The sequence below is a fragment of the Phymastichus coffea genome, unplaced genomic scaffold, assembly GCF_024137745.1.
Source record: "Phymastichus coffea isolate CEN01 unplaced genomic scaffold, Cenicafe_Pcof_1.1 PCOF00003, whole genome shotgun sequence".
Lineage (NCBI taxonomy): Eukaryota > Metazoa > Arthropoda > Insecta > Hymenoptera > Eulophidae > Phymastichus > Phymastichus coffea.
This window is the reverse complement of record NW_026706814.1, coordinates 12,279,321-12,304,395: the sequence shown is the minus strand read 5'-3', so window position 1 is coordinate 12,304,395 and position 25,075 is coordinate 12,279,321. Positions and strand designations below refer to the sequence as shown.

The window sequence follows — 25,075 nt, the reverse complement described above, 5'->3', positions numbered from 1 at the left end:
TTATATCTTATCTCATTATGGAAGTTTTGATAATGTATCTTGAAATAAAATCGATTTGAAACGATTGTCTTGATAATTGTTTACGCCTACGCTTGCTTAAAGATTAACCTTTTTGTAAATACCAGAGGGTACGAGGTATTTCTATTCGGGTATCTCCAACAATAAATTTTATCTCAAAGTTCATGCATTCCGTAATAACTAATTTTGATCACGTGAGAATATTCTACATAAATATATTGTCAGTGTGAGCGAAATGTTATAAATGTGTAGATCAGTAAGGCTTCATAGAACGTTCAATTGAAATTTCTGCAAGTGACTATTTCATTTGTGAATTTTCTTACTTTGTTCTATCAAAATTTGAGGCAAGTTATCAGGTCCATTATTTCACGGCCACTACGCGTTATTGATGTAAACTGATTAAGTAAATCTTGAAATAGAGCTAAGGCCTCGACTTAGGCCGTCAAGAAATACTATGAGAACTTGTTGGTCATCGCAGTAGCCGTATGTTTATCGTAATTTTACTTTTTTTATATCTGTAACTATTAACGCAAAAAAGAATACGAATGAAAACCTACGTAAAGTTATTTTGCGACAGTTTGTTACCGGGTTGAGATGACATTGTTGATTTTTATGATGAGTGTAACATTTCGAATCATCCAAGTTCAAAGATAATCTTGTATCTGTTTCTTACTATACAAACAACTTGAAACATTGGATCGTCGTAACGAAGCACTCCATGAATTCGACGTTTCCAATCTGTATTTCAATCACACGTTTTTAATTCGAGTCAACAGATCGGTGTCGAAAGAATCGTTATCCAAACGATATCCTGTGTAAATATTACTTCAACAGGCCTATTTCACAGAATCACTAAAAACTAACTAAGCCTTCGAGATGTTATTCTTCTATTTATTTTTTCCGAAGAACATCGAGACGGTGTATGTCGTGCACATAGTGCGTATAATAGAAACTGCGCCTGCTTTGCTGCGATCCGAATTGTTAAGACCGACTTCGCGTTTTTTTGTGAATGCATTTGTTTCGCACGCTTGATACGTTCACTTTTTATTTATGCCATTATTTTTTCACTGCGACGTATAAATCGCATACCTACCTGAATCGAAATCTCTCGTGCTGTTTGAAATGTTATTTATTAATTGTTAATTTCAATGACCTTGAACATGCATGTATAAAAATAAAACAAAAACAAAAGAAAAAAAGTGATATTGACTTTTATATCACTACTAGATAGTATACCTACTTGAAGTTTCTAAAAAATGTAACTATTGCGCCTTAATTGTGGACTATACGCACATAAAAGTTACTGCTGTGGCAATCAAAGCGGCTGACCTGAGACCTATATGCAGCGCGGTCACGTGTGTATATATATATATACACCCGTAAAGACGCTGATTTAATAGAAGTAGGTAAAACACGAGAGTTCTTACGTCACGCACGTACAAATAAACAAATAAAGTTTGTACGCGCTAGAGTAATGCCAGAGAGACAGCTTCGCTCTATCCATTTATATGATACATTTAAAAGTAATAGCAAAGGAAAAGACAGAGATATAAGCGTAGTGTAGCGAGTACTGCTCGACGATGGTATATAGTTGTAAACCAGTTGCATCTGACTCTGATTGGCTACTTTACGGAGGCTCGTTAACAGAGCATAGAAGAGAGAGAGAAAGATACATCGAAACTCGTTCATACATAATAAGGAACGCACGACACAAATGCCGCGCCGCGTGGTAGGTATTACGCTATAGTGCAGTGATGCAGCGTCGCAGCGACACATACGAGAACACAGCCAGATAGTTGTGATTGTGAGTTGTGACTGTGAGGCTTGGTTAGACTCGTCAACGTTGTCATCGCGTTCGCGTTTAAAAATAAGATCGTATATTTGCGCAGTCCAAGGCTCTAAACTTAGAATTATCATCGGCCATTGCATGCCGTTGATTTGCCCCGTAAATTGTTTACTTATTCGTGTCTTTCAACAAGTATTCGTAATGTGTTGGTTATAACGTGTCTTTTTTTGAAATAGTATTCTACGCACCTACACGTGTAGTCACACAGCGTATTTGCAGCAGTATCGGTAGGACTTATACGTACGCTAGATATAATTGTTGATCTAGTTCCTGTTTGTGTGTTATTGTCAATTATAGTGATCACAGCAATGGCTTATTGCGATGACATGTTTCAAGAATCATTCTGTCGTGCGCATGGATTTCATGCACTGACGTAACGATTTGAGTGTAGAAAATTGAACTTTGTTCGATACTTGCGCTATATGTTTCTCGTGCGCGCCGAAACTTACAATTTTATTTTTTATTTTACTATTTGACCATTCATTAATAATTGCTTCTCTGATTCGAAACGTTACTGACTAAATTAGTATTTCAACTTGAAGGTGAAATTATGCGTGTAAAAAAATGTAAAAAGAAAAATATGACGCATGAGAACATAACCTCAAGAGTTCGTAAAGCAATAGACGAATTATTGTAGAATATACAGGCTGGCTGTTTGGCTCGCGTATTTGATATCTATTTTTATATGCCGGCCGATGTACTTGGTGTGAATTTTGCGTGGTCCTTTTCAACGTTTTGTTACGTACAATTCTATATTGTTGGATCGTGTAAAATAAGGTAAAGGCTTTTTTCCTTGTTTTCCATGCTTGGTACATATTATGTAAATTTTCTAGTGTTATTATTGTGTGTAGCTGTATGACTAGGCAATATTTCTATGTATATATTCCAACTTTCAATTGTTGATTGGCACTGATATATAACAATATTTATTTTTTGTCATAAAAAGAGTCTGTCACAAAAATGAAAAGAAGTTGCAGATGTTATTCTACTTTACCTTATAAATTTTTTCAATATATGTATTATCATTTTTTAAATATATTGTTATCTTAAATATTACTTATATTAATAATTTCTTATTGAATACAATTTCTTCAGATAATATTTCTGCAAACTAATGTTATTCATGAAACACAGTATCAGAACATTGATACAGATAAATTGCGTAATGTAAAAATAATCAAAGCTCTTTGTGCTTGGTACTTTTTTGTTTACTCCACGTAGATGGCAATTCTTTAAATATAAGTGACAGAATGCAGCAGAGTAATCAGCATATCACAATTTTTCATATAGTTCAGATTATAATTTTTCTTATGTTATTAAGTATATAAAATAGCTTTATAAAATATATTAAAGTTATTTAAATGTCTATTTTTTTGTCACTTTAGAATATTTTTTTCAAATTTTATTTTATTTAAATTAATTTTGCTAATGGTGCCATTTAGAAATTTCAATTAAATTTATCAAATTGAAATATGTCATTGGTTTTATAGGTAGGAAGAAGTACCTGCTAAATGTAGAAATGTTAACAGTGAGGTGAAATGTCTCGCAGTCTGCCAGACAGAGTGGCAGGGCTGTATTATGCCCATGGCCTGTTTTGCTCTTCTCACCCAATTGCTATAGTTTCATTAGCCATTTCGGTTATTTTATTATGTTGGTAAGTATATTTTATACTAAAATCATGATATATATTGAAAAACAATAATTCACAAGCATATTAATAATTCTAGCTATCCATTAGTAAACTTACCTATGCCTGGGCTTGTCCCAAAAGTTGTTATAAACAACACTGTTGATCCCATAAATGGCTCAGACAGCCCAGCTTTATATGTACAACAGGTGGTTCTTCGAACTGCTGTTGTACCGTGGGCAGAAGATTTATCTCTATCAGATGCATTCAGAGGGCCTTTATTTGAAATCTTCAATTTATTAGAAATTATTCAAAATTATCAAGATACAGAGAAGTACTTTATTTATTCTTCTTTTATTTCAATTTTCGTAATCAATATAATTAAAATGTAATAATATTTAGAGAATCGTTTTATTTAAAATATTTTGTAATTACAGCTTGAAATCTTTGAGCCAAGCATGCCTTCATATTGAAGCTGTGAAGAAAAGAAATGTGAAAAAGCCTGAAGTTTTACCAGAATACAATTGTTTAATTTTATCTCCAGCTAACTTTTGGCAAAGAAGCATTGAAGCATTTAATCAAGATACAAATATTATTGGTACAATTTTTTCCTATCAGGTATAGCAAAATCATTTGGTTATTTATTAAAAAATAAAACACATTAATTTATGATTTGTTTTTATGTCTAGAATTTGCAAAAAGGAAAAATTAGCATGGCTGAGATGCTTTTTGGTATGAGTCTCAAAGAAACAGGTTTTAAAAGGTATCCACTGAGGATCAGACAACGAATTTTACAGTATGCGGTAACAATATTTTTAAAGGAATATGACCCTTTGTAGGTATCTCATGAATAGGTTTATGGTAATTTCAAAACTGAAGAATTAATGTTAATAATTTTTGTTATAGGTTTATTAACGGTTTAAAGAAACGTCTAATAATGTATTATCCATTACATCAATCAAAAGAACAAAATGGATCATATACTGTTCCTAATGATGAAACAATCCACATTCTTTATCCCGGTGAATTTAATTACAACGACTTTTTTCCATTAGCAATGACGTTTGTTGCGTTATTTGTTTATGTATATTTCTCTGTCCGAAAAATCGAATTGATTAAATCAAAAGTAGGCATGGCATTCAGTGCTACTGCTACAGTTATTGCATCATTATCAATGAGTGTGGGTGTTTGTTTTTTTTTTGGATTAACATTGAGTTTGAGTGGCAAGGAAGTGTTTCCATATTTAGTAATTATAGTCGGATTGGAAAATGTTTTGGTTCTTACTAAAAGTGTAGTAAGTACTCCTGCTCACTTGGATGTAAAGATTCGTATGGCACAAGGTTTATCAAAAGAAGGCTGGTCAATTACAAAAAATCTATTAACAGAAGTTACAATACTCACAATTGGACTTTTTACATTCGTACCCGCAATTCAAGAGTTTTGTATTTTTGCTATAGTTGGACTTCTGAATGATTTTTTCCTGCAAATGGTCCTATTTTCAACAACTCTCGCCATTGATATTCAAAGAAAAGAAATGTCGTCTCAAAATTCAAAATTCCACTTACAAAATATAGCACCATTAAGGAAACAACAATTTACTACAACAATTTCCAATAAAAAGCCAAATATCTTTCGATCAAAATCCCACCCAAGACTTAATGGAATGGTGCCGACCAATGGCCCAACAAATGTTATAGCTCCTAATAACCAAAATACGTTGACATTAGTGAAAATTCCAAAAAGACTAAGATTAGTTCATTTCTGGGCAAGAACAAGAATTTTTCAACGAGCTTTCATGGTGTGGATGGTTGTTTGGATCAGTATGATCATTTATGATTCTGGTATCATTGAACACGTTATCCATTTGGGTGAAACATTAAAACAAGATGATATTGACAGTTACACCATTGAAAGACCGCAAACTGTTGATCAATATATCAATATGAATATTGCAAAGCCTTTCGTAGTATCTTCAACAACTTCTCGCTCAAATCAACTAAGTGAAGAGGTAATTTTATGACTATTTTTGGCTTATTGAAATTAATTTATAATTGATTCTATGGACATTAATAACGGTTGAAAATTTTATCTTAATATTAAAATGTTTATTCTAACAGAATTTACCATCCAACAATTTAACCGAACAGTTAAACAAATTACGACCTCTTGATTTTCCGCCATGGAATCGGCTATCCCTATATCATTGGTCCGCAATACTGTCATCATACAACATATCGATGGCTGGTGAACGAGTAACTATACTTCCGACAATAAAACTTTCACATGCTGTCAGTCCTGACTCTGTCAGGCAAATAAGTAATCCTAATGATGTGCAATATTTCCAATGGCAAAGTTTTGCAACAGCAGCTCTCGATCCTTTAGATTTTTCAGGTAGGTATCATTTATAATGGCTTTATACTTTTATGAAATGTTACAGTCTGTTAATGACATGACACTTCAGATATGGAAATACCAATAAGGTCGGAAGGTCGAGGCTTCAACACTGATGCTCCATTCATTCCGTCGAGTCCTATGGAAATATTTCTGGCTGCAGTATTGTGTCTAATCAGTGTAGTTGTCGTAGCCTATACAATGGTTGTGTTGTATCGTTGCATATGCACTCGCAACTATGCAGAATGGCGAGCAAGTTGGTCTTCATCGCACGAGAAAACCGGCCATGACTCGGCGACACAGTTGGTGCTCGAAGTAGTGCCGTTGGTTCTTGAGGGTCACGTGCAGGAAGTTGAGTGCATTGCTGTAGATGGTAATACCGTAGCCAGTTCTTGTTTGGCTGGTCATATCCGAGTCTGGGATTCACTTTCTGGTGAGCAGCTAGCGCACATTGACAGACAGCTATTCTTCAGCCGCAAACACAATGATATCGTCCAGCCTATAAAGAATCAAGTAATATTTTTTTTATTCTAGCCAAATCGTTAAATTTAATAATTTAGTGATTTTTTTATATTCATATATAATTGTACTTTGCGTAGGAAGAGCAGATGTCCGATTATGAAAGTGGCTCTCCTCCGTCGCGAGGGGAAATAGATACTCCCAATTCACCTGGGGTGTATTCGGCGATACCAGTGCAGAAGCGCAAGTCTTCTCCCCCAGGAGCTTACTCTGTCCCAAATCGTCTCAATGGAGTCAGAGTTATGCTTCCAAGCAAACGCTACTCTACTGGAAGCAACATGTTAGAATATGACTATCAAATCAATGAGGCTACGGACAGACGTCGTTCGATACGCCGTAGTCTCGATCAAACATTTGATTTGCCAGACTTACGTCCTAGTATCAACACCAAATTTACTTCACCTAAATTCGCAATGAGTCCATTGCGTCACCAAAACTACGAGCAGGGTTTCGATTTTGGTGAGCAGTACAAACAGCTCTTCGAGGAGCATCGCAAGAATACACTAAGTGATCACGTTTATCGGACGTATAGTAACGAACATTTGATTAGTGCTTCGCCGAGGTTAGATAGAATAAATGACTTTACTGATAGTGCGAATTCATTACACACAGAAAAGATGTTACAAAGTACATTTGAAGTATCATCTATCTGGTGCATGGATTATCAAGAAAATCTTATTGTAATTGGATGTGCAAATGGCACTCTAGAATTCTGGGAAGGTACCACAGGAAAATTTAAGGTAAATAGATTACTCATAAATCTTGTTCGTTCTTTTTATATTTTTAATTAATTAAAAAACAATTTCAATAAAGACAAGATAAAAGTGATAAAATTTATGGCTAATTATGTTTCAGTGCTTATTTGATGATGGATCTGGACTTGGAATTTCGGCTGTTAAATTTGTTGGAAGTAAAGTAATAGTAGCTAAATTAAATGGTGCAATAGACTTTCTGCAACTTGAGAGTTACAGTGAAGGTCAACAGGTTGATTGGGGATTCACATCTTATCGTAGGAGTTAGTATTAATTATAGAATTTTTCACGAATAATAAAATTTGCAGTGACTTGATATAATTCATTGGTACAATTTTTCAGCTCATGTTCGGACGGGAAGCGCAGGATCGCCAATGGATTTCAATAATGTTATGCAGTCTGAAGAGGATTTACGTTGTATGAAGATAGGTTCACACAGAGCCCATCAGCAGGCTATAACTGTTTTAGATAGCGAAGGTGGACGTGTTTTGACAGGAAGTCAAGATCACACACTCAAAGTATACAGGTACTGAAAAGCAATAATAATTTTAAGCAAAACATTTTTGCTTCATGAATGTTTGATGCTTATATAATTAATTATTAAATTGGATGAATCTTACAGATTGGAAGATCAGTTACCTTTGTATACTTTACACGGTCACTGTGGACCTATTACTTGTCTTTTTATTGATAGAGTTAGCCCTATGACTTCTGGTAGTGGGTCACAAGATGGTTTATTATGTGTATGGGATCTTTCTACTGGTAATTACTTACTGTGCCATAAATAACTTGAAAAATAAATTTGTATAAGAAGGCGATAGCTTTTTTTTACAAAATAAATATGCAAAGCTACGTCAATGATTCACTGAATATTTTATATTCAATAGGTACATGCATGTATAGTATACAAGCACATGACGGTGCAGTAGCTGCTATTACTTGTTCGGCATCATACGTAATAAGTATTGGTGCAGATGAAAAGCTGTGCGTTTGGGAACGATTTCAAGGGCATCTACTTCATGCAATTCCAGCACATAGGGCGGCATACAGTTTACAAATAGTAATGCTGACCCATCATTTACTCATTACAAGTAATCAGGTACGACTTAAATTATTTTGAATACAGATGCTTAAATTAAGAATAACAACAATTCTGCATCAACAAGCTATTAATCATAATACACTTTTATATCTTCGAATTATTTTGATATTCGAATTAAAATTTCTTTGTAGGGATCACTTATAGTTTGGGATGTAAGGACTGGTGAACCAATCCGAGAAGTAAGACTGGGCCACAAAGATAGCTGCGTCTTTGTAAAACAAATGATACCTTTGCGAGATAGCATTGTATGCGATTTTGGTAGACAGCTCAGGATAGTAAGATTCCCGCTGGTTTCGGACAAATTAGATTAAATGCGATGAAGTGCTATTATAAGAAATTAAAACATGTGTAATAAATAGAAAATATGTTATTTGTGTGTCGACGAAACTGAATTGTTTATATTTTCTTAGATCTTTACGATGTCGAGGTGTAATAAAATAATTATAGAAGTTTGCTTGAACAAATATTTACAAGAAAAAGCAGCAGTTTTTAGTATTGGTATTTACAGAAGAATCTTCTCATAGTGATTATATGTAAAAAACTAAATTTTATTTTATAATATTATAGTGGCGTACTAATACTTGTATAAAAGAACTTTTTTTATTAAATCCAAATGATTTTTAGATTTACGGCGTAGCTGAGTTTGTACACTGAGCATTTTTACACATATATCTAGATTTATATAGTTTTTACTTATTGTATCTTAAATATTTAGTTTTCTCAAATATAAAGGCTGTGCGATGACTCAATTCTAAGGCACATTTCGAACGTTATACGGCATAACTAAATAATTAGAAAATTGATTTCTCCTAAATAATTATTAGTTTCAAATGAAAGCTTATGTTTATATAGTCTTTGATTTTGCATTTAACGAATGGATTAACAGATTGTAGAAAAATGTCAATCAAAATTCAATAAATTGACTATTTTTTAAAGCCTGTCTTTTATATTGTTGGCATGATAAGTGTAATTTAATTTTTTTGAACATCTCAGTCACAAAAATTATCTAAAAACAAAATCTGTTAAATGTTATAATATTTTTGTAAGTATGTATGTAAATTTTTATAAAATGTAAAACAATTGAATCTAGTATGTACAGTGATGATATTTGTAAATAACATAGTTTAATTTAATTGAACTGGCTTATATTTATTCATCAATTACCTTACTTTTTATAATTTACCTTATTTTGTATAGCTTTAAATGTTTTTAGTTTGAACTTCATTTCTTTCTATGTAAGAGACGATAAGTCCACTTTTTATTGAAAATTTAAAAAATAGTAAAAAATGTATTCGGTATTAATTAATTTGTCGTATTTAATAATTTACTAAATTATATAAAACGTACAAAAAAATGGTAAGTTGTAAAGTCTTTTAGCTGTAAAATTAATTTTCTAACATTTATAATTCTAATTTGTTACCACTATAGAAATATTTTTTTAAATTAATTATGTATAATTATTATTTTAATTATTAATTCAAAAGTCTTACCAAAGTCATGACCGGATATGAATCCACAGTGATGATGCGATACACACTATCTGACTGGCTCATACAGTATGAATGTTTCTATTAATTGAATCTAACATCTAATTTAAACTAATCTAATTTATAGTACATTACGATACAAGTGCGGGAAAGTAGATTCTTGTCTCGTGTGGCATTTGCACCCGAGCGAAGCGAACATGTACCGTACCGTATTTTTTGATACGACATGTGGAAAGTGTAATTTTCAACGCACGTTTTCTACCGAGCGTGCTGGAAAGACGCACTTTGCGCACGGAGTATCGAAAAAAATGTTTCGTCATAATTATACTAATTTCCGATTTGGTATAAATATATAAAATCATTTTAATATTTTTCATTCCAATTATTTGTATGTTATATTTTATTTAAAATAATTTTTGAGAGAAATGCTGTTCCCTTCACTGCGATTATTGCTAGAATGCAGAAAATTTAGAAGGTATATATCCCTCTGTATTAATTCTAATCTCTGAAAAAAGTCTTGAAATTTGTAAGAAAGTCAGAGGTGTATTCGCTTTTAAAAAGTAGAGTTGACGCATCTTTTGCGTATAACTTGATATTGTGAAGACGTATTTCCTTTCACTTTCAAACGGAGGTAGCTTCCAGTAAAATTAGCCTTTGAGATCACAATAAATAAAGGTATAGATCTACGAAGGAATATTTTTGATCACGAACATCTTTATGTATAAGCCATGTCTCAGAATCGATTCCTTATAATTTATCTTGATGATCATTGAAGAAAAATACAAGTGTGAAAACTTATGTTTATAAAGAGCTATACTCATGATTATTAAATTTTTTTAATTTATTCTATTAATATTTTACAAACGTAAAATTTCATTCACTATCAAAATATTTAATAACATCAATTGAAGGGCCGGATAGAATAACGATTTGAGCGCGCGAGCCTATCAGGCTGGCCCCTGACAGTAGGCAATTCTCGCTATGCGCGCAAGAAAAGTTTCCGATTAGAAAAACACGAACAAATATTATTCTGACAATAAACTTAAGGCGAGGAAATTGTTCATAATGGTTTTAAGTGTAGGTTTAGAAATTTTTAGAAGTTTACATATTATATTTTCGAAGATATGGAGAGTTATATTAACGTATCTGTTTGATTCGAATACCGCGCGTGTGCTCTAGTAATGATAGCATTGTCAGAGAAACGGTAAAATATCTTTCATGTTCTGAATAAAACTCTTCAATATAGTAAGTATCAATTTTCTTATTATTTATTACTTATAAACAGGTAAAACTTATGAATAATATTTTATAAACTAGAAACGAAGTTTTATTATTTTTATCTCTATAAAAATATTCATTGATATTCGGTGATCGGTACATGTAAAATATCTTCGAAAATATCGAATGTAAATTTCTACAATTTTTTAGACATACTAGTGTTATTTAGCGTGCTTCTACATACGTCAATATTAATTGATGAATAAAAATAGAACATGCACCCATTTTTTCTTAAAAATGGATGAACTTTTACTCATTTTAAGATATATCGGAAAAATTATTCAAAAGATTAATTCGACCTAAGATCTGCAATAATGCTATTATACTATTATACAACACTAAACTTACATATTCAATAGTAGTGATTATGGCTCCAATCTTATATTAATATGAGTAATACATTTAACATCGTGTACTTTTTGCTGCCACTATGAAAACACCCGTGAATATTCTTCTAATTTAACGGGTTTAATATTTTGATAATTAATTTCCTTTGTTCGCCGCCGTCGATACCATTAATCATATATTTTTTTTCAATCTCACTCATCAATTGATCGATCATGGGGGGGGGGGGGGGCATGGGGCCGGGGGCATCATCTATCCATGTCGATAACTACCGACCGGCGGGGCCTACATATCGGGACACATACACAACGGTCGGCTACAATGCAAATCGTCAATAAAAAAACTGTCGATAAAACACCCCCTTGGTCGATAACACGGAATTTATAATGTTACCGACTGCTGGTAAGGAAGGAATAAAACTCGCATGGTAAAAGTGGCTTAGAACCCAACCCTTATATAACCTATACTACTAGTCCGCGCACAGTAAGGTCCCAGTCCCATAGCTACGTATGAATGCGGACGGATACGGACGCGAATCGCAACTCTAGTAACATCACTAAAAATATCTAGTTCGATTATTTAGTACCAACACTACCGGTAGTGAGCAAAAGTAACTGTTGTTTGAAACTGTAGCGCCGAACGTACCACATTTAATGTTCAAATGTCAGGTCTACAATTTACTTTTCAAATTCTCATGAATATTGCTTATTGATAAGTATGCTAATGTAAAAAAAGCTTTTGGGATGATTAATACATATCATTTATATATATTTCTTCTTCTCATATATTCAAGTACTTCCATAAAATTAAGGACTAATTCCATTAATTGTAGTTGAAATTCTATCAATTCTCTATCATTTGCCATCTTATAGACTGCAATAATGTAAAGGTTAGATAAGCGTTCATTAAATGTGGTACGTTCGGCGCTACAGTTTTAAAAAACAGTCACTTTTGCTCACTACCGTTAGTGTTGGTACTAAATAATCGAACTAGATATTTTTAGTGATGTTACTAGAGTTGCGATTCGCGACCGGATCCGTCCGCATTCATACGTAGCTATGGGACCAGGGTCTAAAGAGCAGTTAGTGGTTGCGAAAAAAAACAGATCACAAAATAAAAAAAAATTAGTTATGAAAATTGCTACATTATTATTGTATTGTATGTTTGATTTTTTTTAAGTGTAATAAGATTTACCTGTTAGCAATTAATCGATAATAAGAAAATAGATATTTGCTATATCGAAGAGTTTTATTGTAATTACAATTTTCGACTTTTTAAAGAGTATAAGATTTACCTGCTGAAAATTATCAATAAATAAGAAAAAAAATTTTAACTTACTATTTTGAAGAGTTTCATTTCAATTATAAAAAAGAAAATTCGATTTCTTTGATGAATTTCACAAGTTTTACCTGTTTTGCAATTAATAAATATTAAGAAAATTCATACTTACTTTATTGAAGAGTTTTATTCATAGCATGAAAGAAATTTTATCGTTTTGCTGACAATACTGCGTACTAGAGTACACGCGCGGTAGTCGAATCAAACAGATACGTTCATATAACTCTCCATATCTTCGAAAATATAATATGTAGACTTCTAAACATTTCTAAACATATACTTAAAAACATATACTTACCATTATGAACAACTTCCTCGTTGTAAGTTTTTTGTCAGAATAATATTTGTTCATGTTTTTTTAATCGGATACTTTTCTTTCGCGCATAGCGAGGATTGCCTATTCTCAGGGGCCAGGCTGATAGGCTCACGCGCTTAAGTCGTTATTCTATTCGACCCTTCAATTAAAGAAATCAATAATAGTTTTTAATCGTGTTTAATTTTATTAACTTGATTATGGAAAATAAAAATGTAGGTTATTGGTGCGTGCGAAGTGTTCTTTTCAAATTCTAGTATAGTATAATCAAGAGTGGAAATCGCGAACCGCATGCGAGATAGACACGAACGAAGCATGGCAGTGTGCGACTTACTATAATAGTATAAGATGGCGATTTCAGGCTTCGCCGAAATACATTTATTTTATTCTTCACTACCTCGTATTCGTTATCACCGATTTTAGTAGTTGAATGGAAAGTCTAGGTTACTATATCTATCATCCAAAAAAAATTTCAAAACGATCTGTATAACTTTAAGAAAATTATTCGAGAACGACAATTTTGAGAATATCACTTATTTTTTCCTCCAGTGAAACAACACTTCTTGTATACGTATTATATATCACAAGTATAACATATAACACGTTCATCAATGTCATCGTCATAAATGTCATAACCCAATGCCGGTAATGTGTAGGTATATGTATATATACGTTCAACCGACAAATATACGTCTTGAGACGCATATTAAATTAATTGTTTATATCTATCAAAGATTTGTCTATTTATAATTATTGAATATAATTTAAAAATTTATCATATGATCATTGGCGATTTACCAGGTGCTTAATTCTAATCACTTTTATCTATGGATTTCAGCCTATATTATTCTTATACAGTTGATGAAATCTGCCCTTTTTTCTGCCATACAGTTACACTCTCTAAGAGATCGAATTTTGAAGATAATCAGGATTAAGTCGGTTCCATTTTTTCAATATTTGAAATAAAGTTTACGCTTCTGATTTTTTACTCTATATCATTCTACAGGGTATCGGAAACTAGAAAAAAATTGTCCTATCAAAGAAAGTGCTCGTATCATCTTTTTTTATTCATAAAAAAAATAACCGTGATTTTTTCATGATATTTTAAAATTTTATTAAAAGAATAAAAAAACATAGCGTGAATCTGAGCGTCACATTTGAAGTATAGATCAGCATACTATACATAGAAAACCGTATTTTGGCTTATTATTTGCTCAAGATTTTGATCCTTGCTCGACTTTGAAACTGTGTCACTGCATTAAAATTTCTCTGGGCATTAAAATATATCAAATTGATACTATTTCAGTGATGAAATTTCTATTGACAAAGCTTTGCAACAATTAAAATTTTGAGTAGAAAGTAAGCCATGGCTCAGTGTATTCTGACAGTTAGAATTCAAATTTGAATACAAATTGACGCTATTTTTGTTCCACTGAACATAATGTAATGTTTTCGCTGTTTAACAAAGGTGGTATAAATTAACAGGTATAATAAAGTTAAACGTAAATTATATAATTTTAAGTTTACTTAAAATGTAGACATTATGTGAATTCATGTGAGAATGTGTAACAGGACCTGATTGTTGGAAATACTGCTAAATTTAAATATGAATTCGGAAAGAAATAATCAACATCATGTTTGGAAAAGGTTATAACGTATTTTGAAAGACGCTTATTTCTCTGATTTCATGGGCAATATTTTTGTTATTTAACGTGTATGTAATTGACACCGCGTTTCAAACGACTTTCCTTGTAAAGTAACAGTTATTGCAAGTCATTTTTATATAATTAATGTGATTAAAGATATGATTAACATTTTTAGTTATATTCAGAAAGATTATTTTGAATAGGCTGATATTATTCAATTTGAAGCAAGTGTCTTTGTTTTTTTAAGTTACTTATCTCTACACATTCGTTTCATATTTATCTTACTATATTTGGTGGAAAAATTCAAATGGAAAAATGTACTAACAAACTAACTGATTCACAATTGTCATTTATCATTTTGTTTAATTATATATTTTTTCTGATGAAAGATTAATAAGGTTTGAATTTGCAATGCTACGCTATGTTGAAGATCTGAAAAATAATGAGAAATTGCATTTTCATTAATTTGAATAATATATTTTATAATATTCCAAATGTTTTTTAAAAAACGATATAATTTTATGAAATGATATAGAAGTATTAAAAAATTAGCAATTTCTTATCATATTGTTATTAAATTTTCCAAAAACAATTTCCACGAATTCATGAAATTCGATATAGCAAGAAATGAAAATGAAAGAAGTCATCGACTCAGAAGTCTGTATTGGTAAAGTGTATTTTCACAATTACTGTATAAAAAAAATTATAATAGTTTTTGTGAAATGTTGATTTTTAATTAATAAGTATAGAGAAATCGGTGTAATAGTAATTTATATTAAAAGTGATATTTTTGAAATCGCATTATTTCATTGTGTATGATAGAAAAATCTACTTTCTTTTGAAAAGAAATGCAATTTGAATGCGTATAACTAATCTACTGTGCTTTTACTATGAGAAATATGAGTAATCTAAAAAATCTTGAACATAAATATTTTATATAAAAGTATTGTATTACTTACCACATATAGGCGAACTAAACTTCATGCTCTTAAAGGGAATCAATCAGTTTTATCGATGTTTTTTTTGTAATCCGCAATTTCTTTGTTTAAATCACACAGTAGGCAATATCAACAGTAGGCATCTACAAAAGTATGTCATCAATCCTTTTTATAGCTTGTTGCGACAAATTTGCTGATAAAAAATGCATAAATTTATTCGATTAATGTGGTTTTAACTTTTGTTTAGCTTTTGAATAATTTTTCAAAATTTTCAACAATTAATTCAAAAAAATAAATTGATACACAAACGAACCCTGATATTATAGGCATAGATACAAATTGAAATAGAAAGATATCTTTTTGAAATGAATCTGTTCAGATTAACAAAATTGTTTATCTTCACGCACGAAGTTCCTTGCACTCTATTTTATAATTCGTTGTAATCCGTCAAAAACAAGGAAATAGCTCATTATTTATTTTTATAACATGGTAATGAAAATGTATGTTGTAACAAGTGATCACGTTGATATTGTAACAGTCATCGTCTATGTATATGTGATATATGGTATTGGTGGTTGTCAGATAATCTATGCGCATTAAAATATGAATGAAAAGGAATGGTACTTGAAATTGCGTAAGAGTACTGAATGACCAGCAACAATTTGGTAGGTAAGCTATATTTCAGTAGTCAAAAAAGCAAATAAATTGTACACTGTTTTACGCAACGTGATTTAAGCGAAATTATCGTCGAATGCAGAGAATTCGTAATAGGAGTAGTAGGCTACGCGCAGCTCGGCTTTCGCGCGACGTCCTTGCTCTATCCGTATAACAATCCGTGCTATATGGTGCTTCTGAAAACTGAAGTACGTCAAATCGGAGTTAAGGCGCAGCTGCTGTGCAACGCGCTCGCCGGCGCTCGTGGATAAACTCGCGTGCGTCTACCTAGAGAGGCACCTACTTTTGCGTAATTCGCGCGTGTAAAAAGCTTTGGCGCGAGGAGCCAGCGCGCAAGTGAGCGACCGAGGGCCCGAGGTGGGGCACGAGTGACGGCCGCGAACTTTGCAGCGACTCTTGCCAATCGCCAATCGCATACTCAATGCGCCCGAGAGAATATCGCACTTGGCTCTCGTGCGCTGGTCCTCCAGCAGATTTTCCCTTTTCGTAATCTCCTGTAACAGTGCGTTTCGCTTTTTATGCAGTTACTTCCTTCTACTTTTTCTATTTCGCGGCAAACGGTGCTTTTTGCCGATAAACGTTTAGTTTCAGGTGAAATCAGTACGATTGTTGTGAAATTCCACGAGAAAACGAGTGAAACGTAAATTCAAGTTTGAATCAACATCAGGATATTAGTGAAGGCAATGGAGTATGCGTAAAGCGGGTGTTCGCAGTTAAAAACCAAACTGATATCACTTTTGGCAAACGAAAATGAGATCGCCAGATATAAAGGATTTACCAAGGTATTATAGAGTTACATTTTATTAATAAATTTTATTTTTCTTGCTGATAGTCTATTTCTCAATTTCAATTATTACAATCTTATTTGTTGTGATCTCGCAATCAAGTAGGAACAAAGAGTATCACTGATATCATTAAGTGATTGAGTAATAAACAATATTCACAACTACTTGGCACTAAACATGATTGAGTCGTTTGCAAAATCACGCTATTTTTTTAATTTGCAGAGTCATTTCCAAAATTACTGTTTTATGTTTATCACTGATATCCTTATTGCAAAATGCTTTCCTTGTTAAAATGACGACAAATATTTATCTTTCGTAAAAACCAATTATAAATTTCATTATTTTGTTGCAATGTTTACATGCTCTTGTATACGGAACTACCATTGTTTTTTTTTTTTGTTTTTTAATAAAATTTATGTGTTTCTGTCAAAAAAAATTATACTTTGTTACAAACCCAATGCATATATAAGAATATATTTCAATAATTCATATTTATGACACAACTATGTTGAGCGCTCATAAAATCACACGAAATATTTTAAAGAGCATACATTTAAATATAACCAGTTAGGTTATAAGATCATGAGAGATGCAGAAAACTTATTAATTTTATTAAAATTTGTTGAAAACAACGTTTTCGTAAATAAGAGTTCACATATTAATATAATTTTTCAAGACAACAAAGCGTGAACAACAATTGAAATCCTTCAAAATATCTTATGATATTATTGAAAATAAAGGAAGCATTTGCGAAAACTTTAGAACGAACAAATTTAAAAGTTTGAGCTTTTGTATAAAACTTGTGCTGTTTGTATGAAATAATAGTTTTTAAATTGCTAGTATATGTATGGAGATAATATAAAATGATAATAATATATAATGATAATAATAATTTTTAAATTGTTAGTATATGTATAGAGATAATATAAAATGATAATAATATATAATGAGTTTTACACGATTATTTTTACTGTTATTTGTGTGAATATGTGAACTTGACGTTGACAAAAAATTGAATTTTGGACTTTTATAAAAAGCTATTGAATAGTAAAGGAAAACTAAATAGCACATTTAATAGTTATTTCAGTTTTCATTTGTTTCTTTTTCTATAATGTAAAAAGATCATAAAAATATATTTTCCGACAGGTTTATGATAAGAAACTTTTCTTTGTTCTTCGCTTACGTAATGTGCGCTTAAAACATATGTTCATCTTTGTTAAATTTTCTTTGTTTATTATATATTCGATATTTATGTTTCATTTGCACAATATGAATTTGAAATATAGTCGGTTTTGGTAGATATGTATTGTTAATTTAAAAGAATAATGCTGCAATCGATCGGGGTAATCGATACTACGTGAATTTTAATTTAGGATAAGATCCCTTGAGTTGCTGATATAAATGTATGCTTCTTACATACATTTGATCAGAATCATCGGGAAACAGATAAAGTAGAAATGTTATATACAAGCATAATTACGCCGGCTTTGAAATTGCAAGTACATTCTCCTTTAATCACCGTGTCCTCGGCAGAAATGTGCCGGCCGTGGTTTCTCAAGATGGGACTGTGAGTACGCCTTTATACTTGTAGCGTAAGTGCGACATGTTATTAGCAAAACGTTTGTTAGTCACAGCAGAAACAAATGTTGAAAGATTAGTTTCACGCGAGTAAGTGTATTATTAATAAAAAAGCGAATTTTTTTTCTAATATCAAAAAAAGTGTATCTAGATGCCACCGCGTATCTTTATTTATTACAAGTCTTTCAGAAGTTTAAAATTAACTTAAGATATTTTATTTAGATATTCAATAACAATTATTGAAATGTTTAATTTCGGATAAATATCAAGAAATATTGCCATTAATTATTTAGAAGATTGTATTCATTTCGAAAAGTTGTTTAAATTTAATTTTAATAATAACTAAATAATAAAATTCTTTTCTCGTAATATAAATTTGAAGATAATTTATCTTGATGTGATATTTCTTTTAATGTTTTAGTCGTTTTTACAGTTATACGGGTTTCCCGCGGCTATAGAAACAACTATAAATTTTCAGTAAAACGAACGTTTAATCGGAATTCCAATCGCGAATGTTGTAAAATAGACATGAAAAATAGGTTGATGTATAAGAAAGAACATTTTTAGCACATGAATATAATTTAACAGAAAAATGTTATGGATTTTAAGAACTATTTGAAATTAACAACAGTAATAATTTATAAAAACATGCAACATATAATTAGTTGATATTAGTAATATTAGTATTATATCTTAAATGCTATTTTGTGTCAATTTTTTTCTATATTAAATTATAAATCATATATTATATCTATAATTTTAAATAGAAAAGAATTGTTCGCAAAATAACATTTTTCTTTCTGTATGAAGATGCTTTAAATTTTCTTTTAAGATAAATTTTAATTAGAAATTTTGAAATGCATAATGAAAATAAGAAATGCAAATTAACGTGACAATAAATCTATAAGTTCGTTCATAAGAAGTTACAAATTTGATTTTAGACTTCTGAGCTCATGTCAGTTGGATACACGAGGTGACCATGTTCTTACTAATTTTTGTTGCTCGTAATAGGTAAATGAGCACGTTAGGTCTTTATTATTATATTATATACTATAAAGTTTAGTAGTATCAACGTAATAATTACAATATTTAATAGATAATGTAGAAATGATGTATTGTTAAGTAGACAGGAAGTTAGAGTTCATGATTCCGCAAAAAAATCACGGAAAGTATAAATGAATCGCGATCCTCTAGATATGTGATATTCCATTACAAGATAACGACGATCTTCAGCTTATCGCTGATTGTTCTCTGAAAACAATTTTTTTATTAAGCTCGTTTTGTATTGTGAAAGACGTGCGATGAACTTTGCATTGCGGCACAGACAACTCGGCGCTTGGTGAATGGTTTGACAACTTGTTCCGTTCGCGAGAGTTGCCAGCTGTATATGACATACTTTTATCTTGCATCAACGTGAAGCATACGGATTCTCCATCGAATAATGTTTATATACAATGCACCAAGGTGTTCACCAAGAATTACAAGTCTAATGATTAGTTGGAAAAAAAATTAACGAAACTTTTATTTTCTAATTTAAAATTTTGGTTGCAAATTTTGCAATTGCAAAAATTTTCATAAGTTAAATATTTTTCTCATATTATTAAACAACGGTTTAGTTGTTAAGTATTTATCTAAAAAACATATTTATTCAATTAGAAGGAATATTACTGTATCTGACAAGTGAAGGAAATATTACTTTCGTAAATCCTCGATGTATTGGTAACGAAAGATTTACCTTCATCGAGGTCAGGAACTATGAGAAACATTTTTGAGAAAATTTATAATTAAAGCAATGGTTCAATTTCATATCATCAATAACCTGTGGAAAGGAAGTTTTTTTTATTTGGCTTTTCCATTCTTCAATTCCTTTTTTTTTTCAAGCCAACCAGTGTTTCAGTGAATATTAATCTTATGAATATTTATAACGACTTCGTATACTATTCTGTAATTGAAACAGATACTATTTAATTCACTATCAACATTGTACGATTAATTTAAAATTTTTATTTAGTACTTTTACCAAAAATGTTGGTTTTTTAGATACTTCACGAACGATTTATTACAAATTCTATAAAGCAATTAAAAATAAAATAAATTATGCAATTAGACACTTGATCTTCAATTATATATGTGTTATTGAATATTACTTTAATTTGATGACACCATTTCAAAAGAAATATTTAAGTAATATTCATAATAAGAGTGGCAACCCGAAAGAGACAAAAATAAGTCACGAAGTAAAAGTGAAAGGCATCTTAATCGAGCAGTGAGTAGAAACTTGAGTAGAAACCTTAAGGTATGCTAATTGATCTTGATTACGTCATGTTTTTATCTTCCTTTTTTCTGTGATCGGAAGAGCATTAATTAATTTATTCTAATATTCAAGTAATATAATTTTGTGAAAATTGTGAGCAATTACAGACAAAAATAAGACTAGATTATTAATAAGTACTATAAACATAAAAGCTTATAGATAATAGTATTATCGCCACTCTTTCATATTACTAACAATTTTTCATATTTAACTGCCTGGAACTAAAATAGAAAAACGTTATTTTATGTTTTCATCAAAAGTAATGACTGCAAGCTACCAGAGTGTGCTGCTGCAATCGTGAAGTCGGAGCCATACGAAGTGTCAAAGATAAGAGAGGCCTTGCCACAATTTTTCGCCGTTGGAGCTAAAAATCTCCTTCTGCTTACTTTTGGCACAAGCCTTGGCTTTCCCACAATACTCATTCCCGAACTGCAAAAGAATACACCGGTCATACCGGTTACACTCGACGAAGTGACATGGATCGGTAACGTATTCAAATTGAATTTGCCGTTACAATTAATAAACGACGACAGTTGCACGATGTGTTACGGCAATGAAAATCAGTATGACTTTTATCCGTGACAAATTAATCCGATATAAGAGTAAGAGCGTTAACGTAAAACTGTCAACTATCGACGTTCAGTCGACGTTTAGTTTAGGAAATATTCTTTATTTTAAAAATGGTTGAAATTTTGTTTCGCGCAAAGTACAGAATATTGGGTTTTCAGAGCTGCGCCAACGACGACCTTGTGTTTGAAATGCATAATTGTGCAAAATGACGCGTGGCGAAGTGTGTAATCGAGTGTCATTGATTTGCAGGCAGTATAAATTTGTTCCTGGTGCCACTGGGTGGTTTCATAAGTGGTCCTATATCTCAGAGACTGGGCCGACGACGAGCCATGATGATTTCAACGCTGCCGTTCATCGTCGCCTGGCTTATCTTTTATTACTCGCACAACGCTACGATGCTGTTCGTCGCTCAGGCACTGACCGGTCTTACGGGTGGTTTGCTCGAGGCACCCGTACTGACGTACGTCGCCGAGGTGACGCAGCCGCATCTTCGAGGACTGCTCTCCGCGACTTCGACTATGGCCGTTATCTGCGGCGTCTTTTCGCAAATGCTTACAGGCAGTTTGGTCGACTGGAGGACTCTCGCACTCATTAATATTTCTTTCCCCATCGTCTGTCTTTCGGCCTTATACATGGTGCCGGAAAGTCCGACTTGGCTTGCAGGTATAACCTTGTCATCGATTACTTCAACTGCATCTCCGGGATGACGCTTTAAATACGATAATAAAGCAATCTCTTGCCTTCTCATGGCACATATATTTTACGAATTAGCCTACAGATGTCAATATTGCTTGCATTTTGCTCGTGAACATAAAATTCACAAAGGCCTCATTAACGGCTGACACATTTTCTAAGTGTCACGATGCTCTTGTAAAAAGAAATTGTATGTGCTGGAAAAAAAATCGGCGTAAAATATTTTACAGGCAAAGGTCGACTAGCTGAAGCGGAGAAAGCTCTATGCTGGCTGCGAGGATGGGTCAGTCCAGAGTACGTAAAATACGAATTCGAGAGTCTTCGCGAAGAGTTTGAGAAAGCAGTGAGGGTCAAAGCCACGAACTCGGCCGCTTTGGAAAGTAACTATCCCGAGAAGCCAGAGCCCGTGAGAAAGTCTTGGCATGCGTACTTGCAAAGAACCTTCTATCTGCCGTTCGCTCTGGTGACCTTTGTATTTTTTATCAATGCCTTCGGCGGAATCATGGTACTGCAGGTATTCGCCGTGATAATCCTCGAAGCGCTAAACACACCGATCAACAAGTGAGGAGACGCACAACTGCACCTTTGAGCAGCCAATCGAGCATATGTGACGATTTTCCAGATACCTGGCGACCGTGTACGTGGGCATGGGACAGGTCATCGGAACCGTCGTCTGCGTCTTCACCATTCACTTTAGCGGCAAGCGCAAGCTGTCCTTCGTCTCGGTCTTCTTCACCGGACTCTCGCTGCTGCTGCTGGCTGTCTACGGCTTCTTGATAATGTACGACGACATCGACAGCACGCGCTACACTGTCATTCCGACGATCCTCGTGGTGTCCGCCGCGTTCTTCTCCCATCTGGGACTAAAAATGTTGCCGTGGATACTTGCAGGCGAAGTGTTTCCGCCGGACGTGAGAAGCGTAGCTACGGGCTCGGCTGGCTCGATCGGTTACATATTCTCGTCGATAGCTAACAAACTCTTCCTCTACATGAAAATGAGCATGACTCTGCCCGGCACTTTCCTCTTTTACGCGGCAGTCAATTTCGCCGGCGTTATCGGCTTGTACGCGATGCTACCCGAAACCGAAGGTCGGACATTAAAAGAAATCGAGGATCACTTTGCTGGAATACAAAAGCTCAAGCACAGGCCGGCCAAAGAGGATTTGGCCTACAGAGATAAGTGGGCTGCCACAAATCCTCAGCCAGTCTCCGACGATTTTGAAAGTAGGCTGTGAAAACTCGCCATTTTCTCCCTTAACTCTCTATGCATTGGAGATTCCGTCGAAAAGCACGCACAAATCCTTGAAATCCGACTCAACTTTGTAAACATTCGGTGCGTCATCGCTGTAGCGCGCTATGGGCAATACGAGCAGGTTCTCGTTACAAAGCCAGTATGTAATTATAGGGTGTCTCATGTCTGATTTACATAGTCACGAATTTCCAGAACTAAATTTTCTCGAGTATTCCTATCGATATTTCTGTCCATTATTTTGCAATGTAGCATTACCAAAATCAAAATTACAACGTTGTGATACGCCGATTTGTAGGAATTCACAGGAATTACTTTAAGCTCGCTTATAATAGATTTCGATCAGACTGTAGAACCTAATAACAGTATCATTAAAGTAAACTAGATTGTAACCATATTTGTTGAATAACTCAAAGCGAAGTTATCAGTTTAGTATTAATGTAATCACTAGTATATTCTGTTTGACAATGTAAAAACTACGTGATATTCACGATTGATGAATGATTACGAAATTTCCGTTGGTGAACTATAAAATGCAGACAATTATATCCATATTCACCTCAAATTACTTTTGAACATGATATTAATATTGCACATTATCTGTAATAAATATAAGTACAAGTATTATGTTTTCAGACTCAGTAATGTATATAAATGTACATTTAACTTGTAATTTTTTAATAAATTTAATGTAACTATATATTTCTACATTTCGTTTCATATATACTAGGTACTTATGTATCGACAATTCAATTTTTATACGATTATTAAAAAATTGTCATTGTGTCATCCAATTTTGATGAATGTCACGGCAAGTTTTACACGCTGCGGTAGCGATAGTCGAGTTATAAGGCGCGTGTGGGTACTTGCAGGAATCTAGGCGTCGAAGTCGGCAGTTATATAATATTACTTTTATTATAAAGTGACAGAGCTCCAGAGAGATGTCTTTACAAGGCGAGATCGTGTACAGGACTGCCTGCGCTTGTCCCTCTCGGGGGCTCACAAACTTAAGATAAGTCCCTACCACTTCCTTCAGGAATAAGTATATCCTGGGAACCGAGAGAGTCATATCGCTTAATTGTTTATTTAGGTTTGCAGCTGTCTATGTTCTATTTCATTTCTGGTCTATCATGTATTTACCGCGTACAGTTTGTTTGTTTCGGCCTTTCTTATGTCTTCTACTTCAGTCGGCCCGCGTGTGCAACGAATGCGCGTGTATAACATATGTTCTTAGCTACAGGAGATAACTATATTATTTTAGTATTAGTTCGCATGACAATTGCTTTTCATTGCAATTGATAGAACTACACAATTTTCTGTCAGATAAAATATGAGTAGCATGCAAGTTAAACTTTGTCAAATGTTTCTAATAAGCAATGACATCAAAAATGAAATAGTTAAATGAATCTAAACAGTACGTAGTAGAATAATTTCCTAAAGTTCGTAAATTAGTTTTTTAGTCTGGTTCTGATGTATTGTTAAACTTTGCCACGTATTTATGTTTTTCGTGTTTTTTTGTCCGGTAAGCGCTCATGTCGTGTCGATAAAGTGGGATTCTACATGTACAATGTAGCGAGGACGAGTTTAAATTTCAGTCTACTAATTGAAAAC

General features: G+C 32.9%; 2 protein-coding genes across 2 annotated transcripts; both read left to right on the top strand.

Annotated features, from left to right (window-relative positions):
* The first annotated feature begins 1,709 nt into the window (after window positions 1-1,709).
* On the top strand, window positions 1,710-9,360 carry LOC131664903 (sterol regulatory element-binding protein cleavage-activating protein). Its single transcript, XM_058936357.1, has 14 exons — window positions 1,710-2,641; window positions 3,355-3,518; window positions 3,592-3,825; window positions 3,929-4,109; window positions 4,181-4,326; window positions 4,398-5,499; window positions 5,609-5,882; window positions 5,953-6,395; window positions 6,482-7,141; window positions 7,257-7,416; window positions 7,496-7,679; window positions 7,776-7,915; window positions 8,041-8,252; window positions 8,387-9,360. The coding sequence occupies exons 2-14, from the start codon at window positions 3,403-3,405 to the stop codon at window positions 8,564-8,566; spliced, it is 4,032 nt and encodes a 1,343-aa protein (XP_058792340.1). The 5' UTR covers window positions 1,710-2,641; window positions 3,355-3,402; the 3' UTR covers window positions 8,567-9,360.
* A 7,351-nt stretch (window positions 9,361-16,711) lies between these two features.
* Window positions 16,712-24,175, top strand: LOC131664027 (facilitated trehalose transporter Tret1-like). Its single transcript, XM_058934864.1, has 6 exons — window positions 16,712-16,777; window positions 16,861-17,057; window positions 21,213-21,436; window positions 21,772-22,185; window positions 22,446-22,776; window positions 22,838-24,175. The coding sequence occupies exons 2-6, from the start codon at window positions 17,026-17,028 to the stop codon at window positions 23,448-23,450; spliced, it is 1,614 nt and encodes a 537-aa protein (XP_058790847.1). The 5' UTR covers window positions 16,712-16,777; window positions 16,861-17,025; the 3' UTR covers window positions 23,451-24,175.
* The last annotated feature ends 900 nt before the right edge of the window (window positions 24,176-25,075 follow it).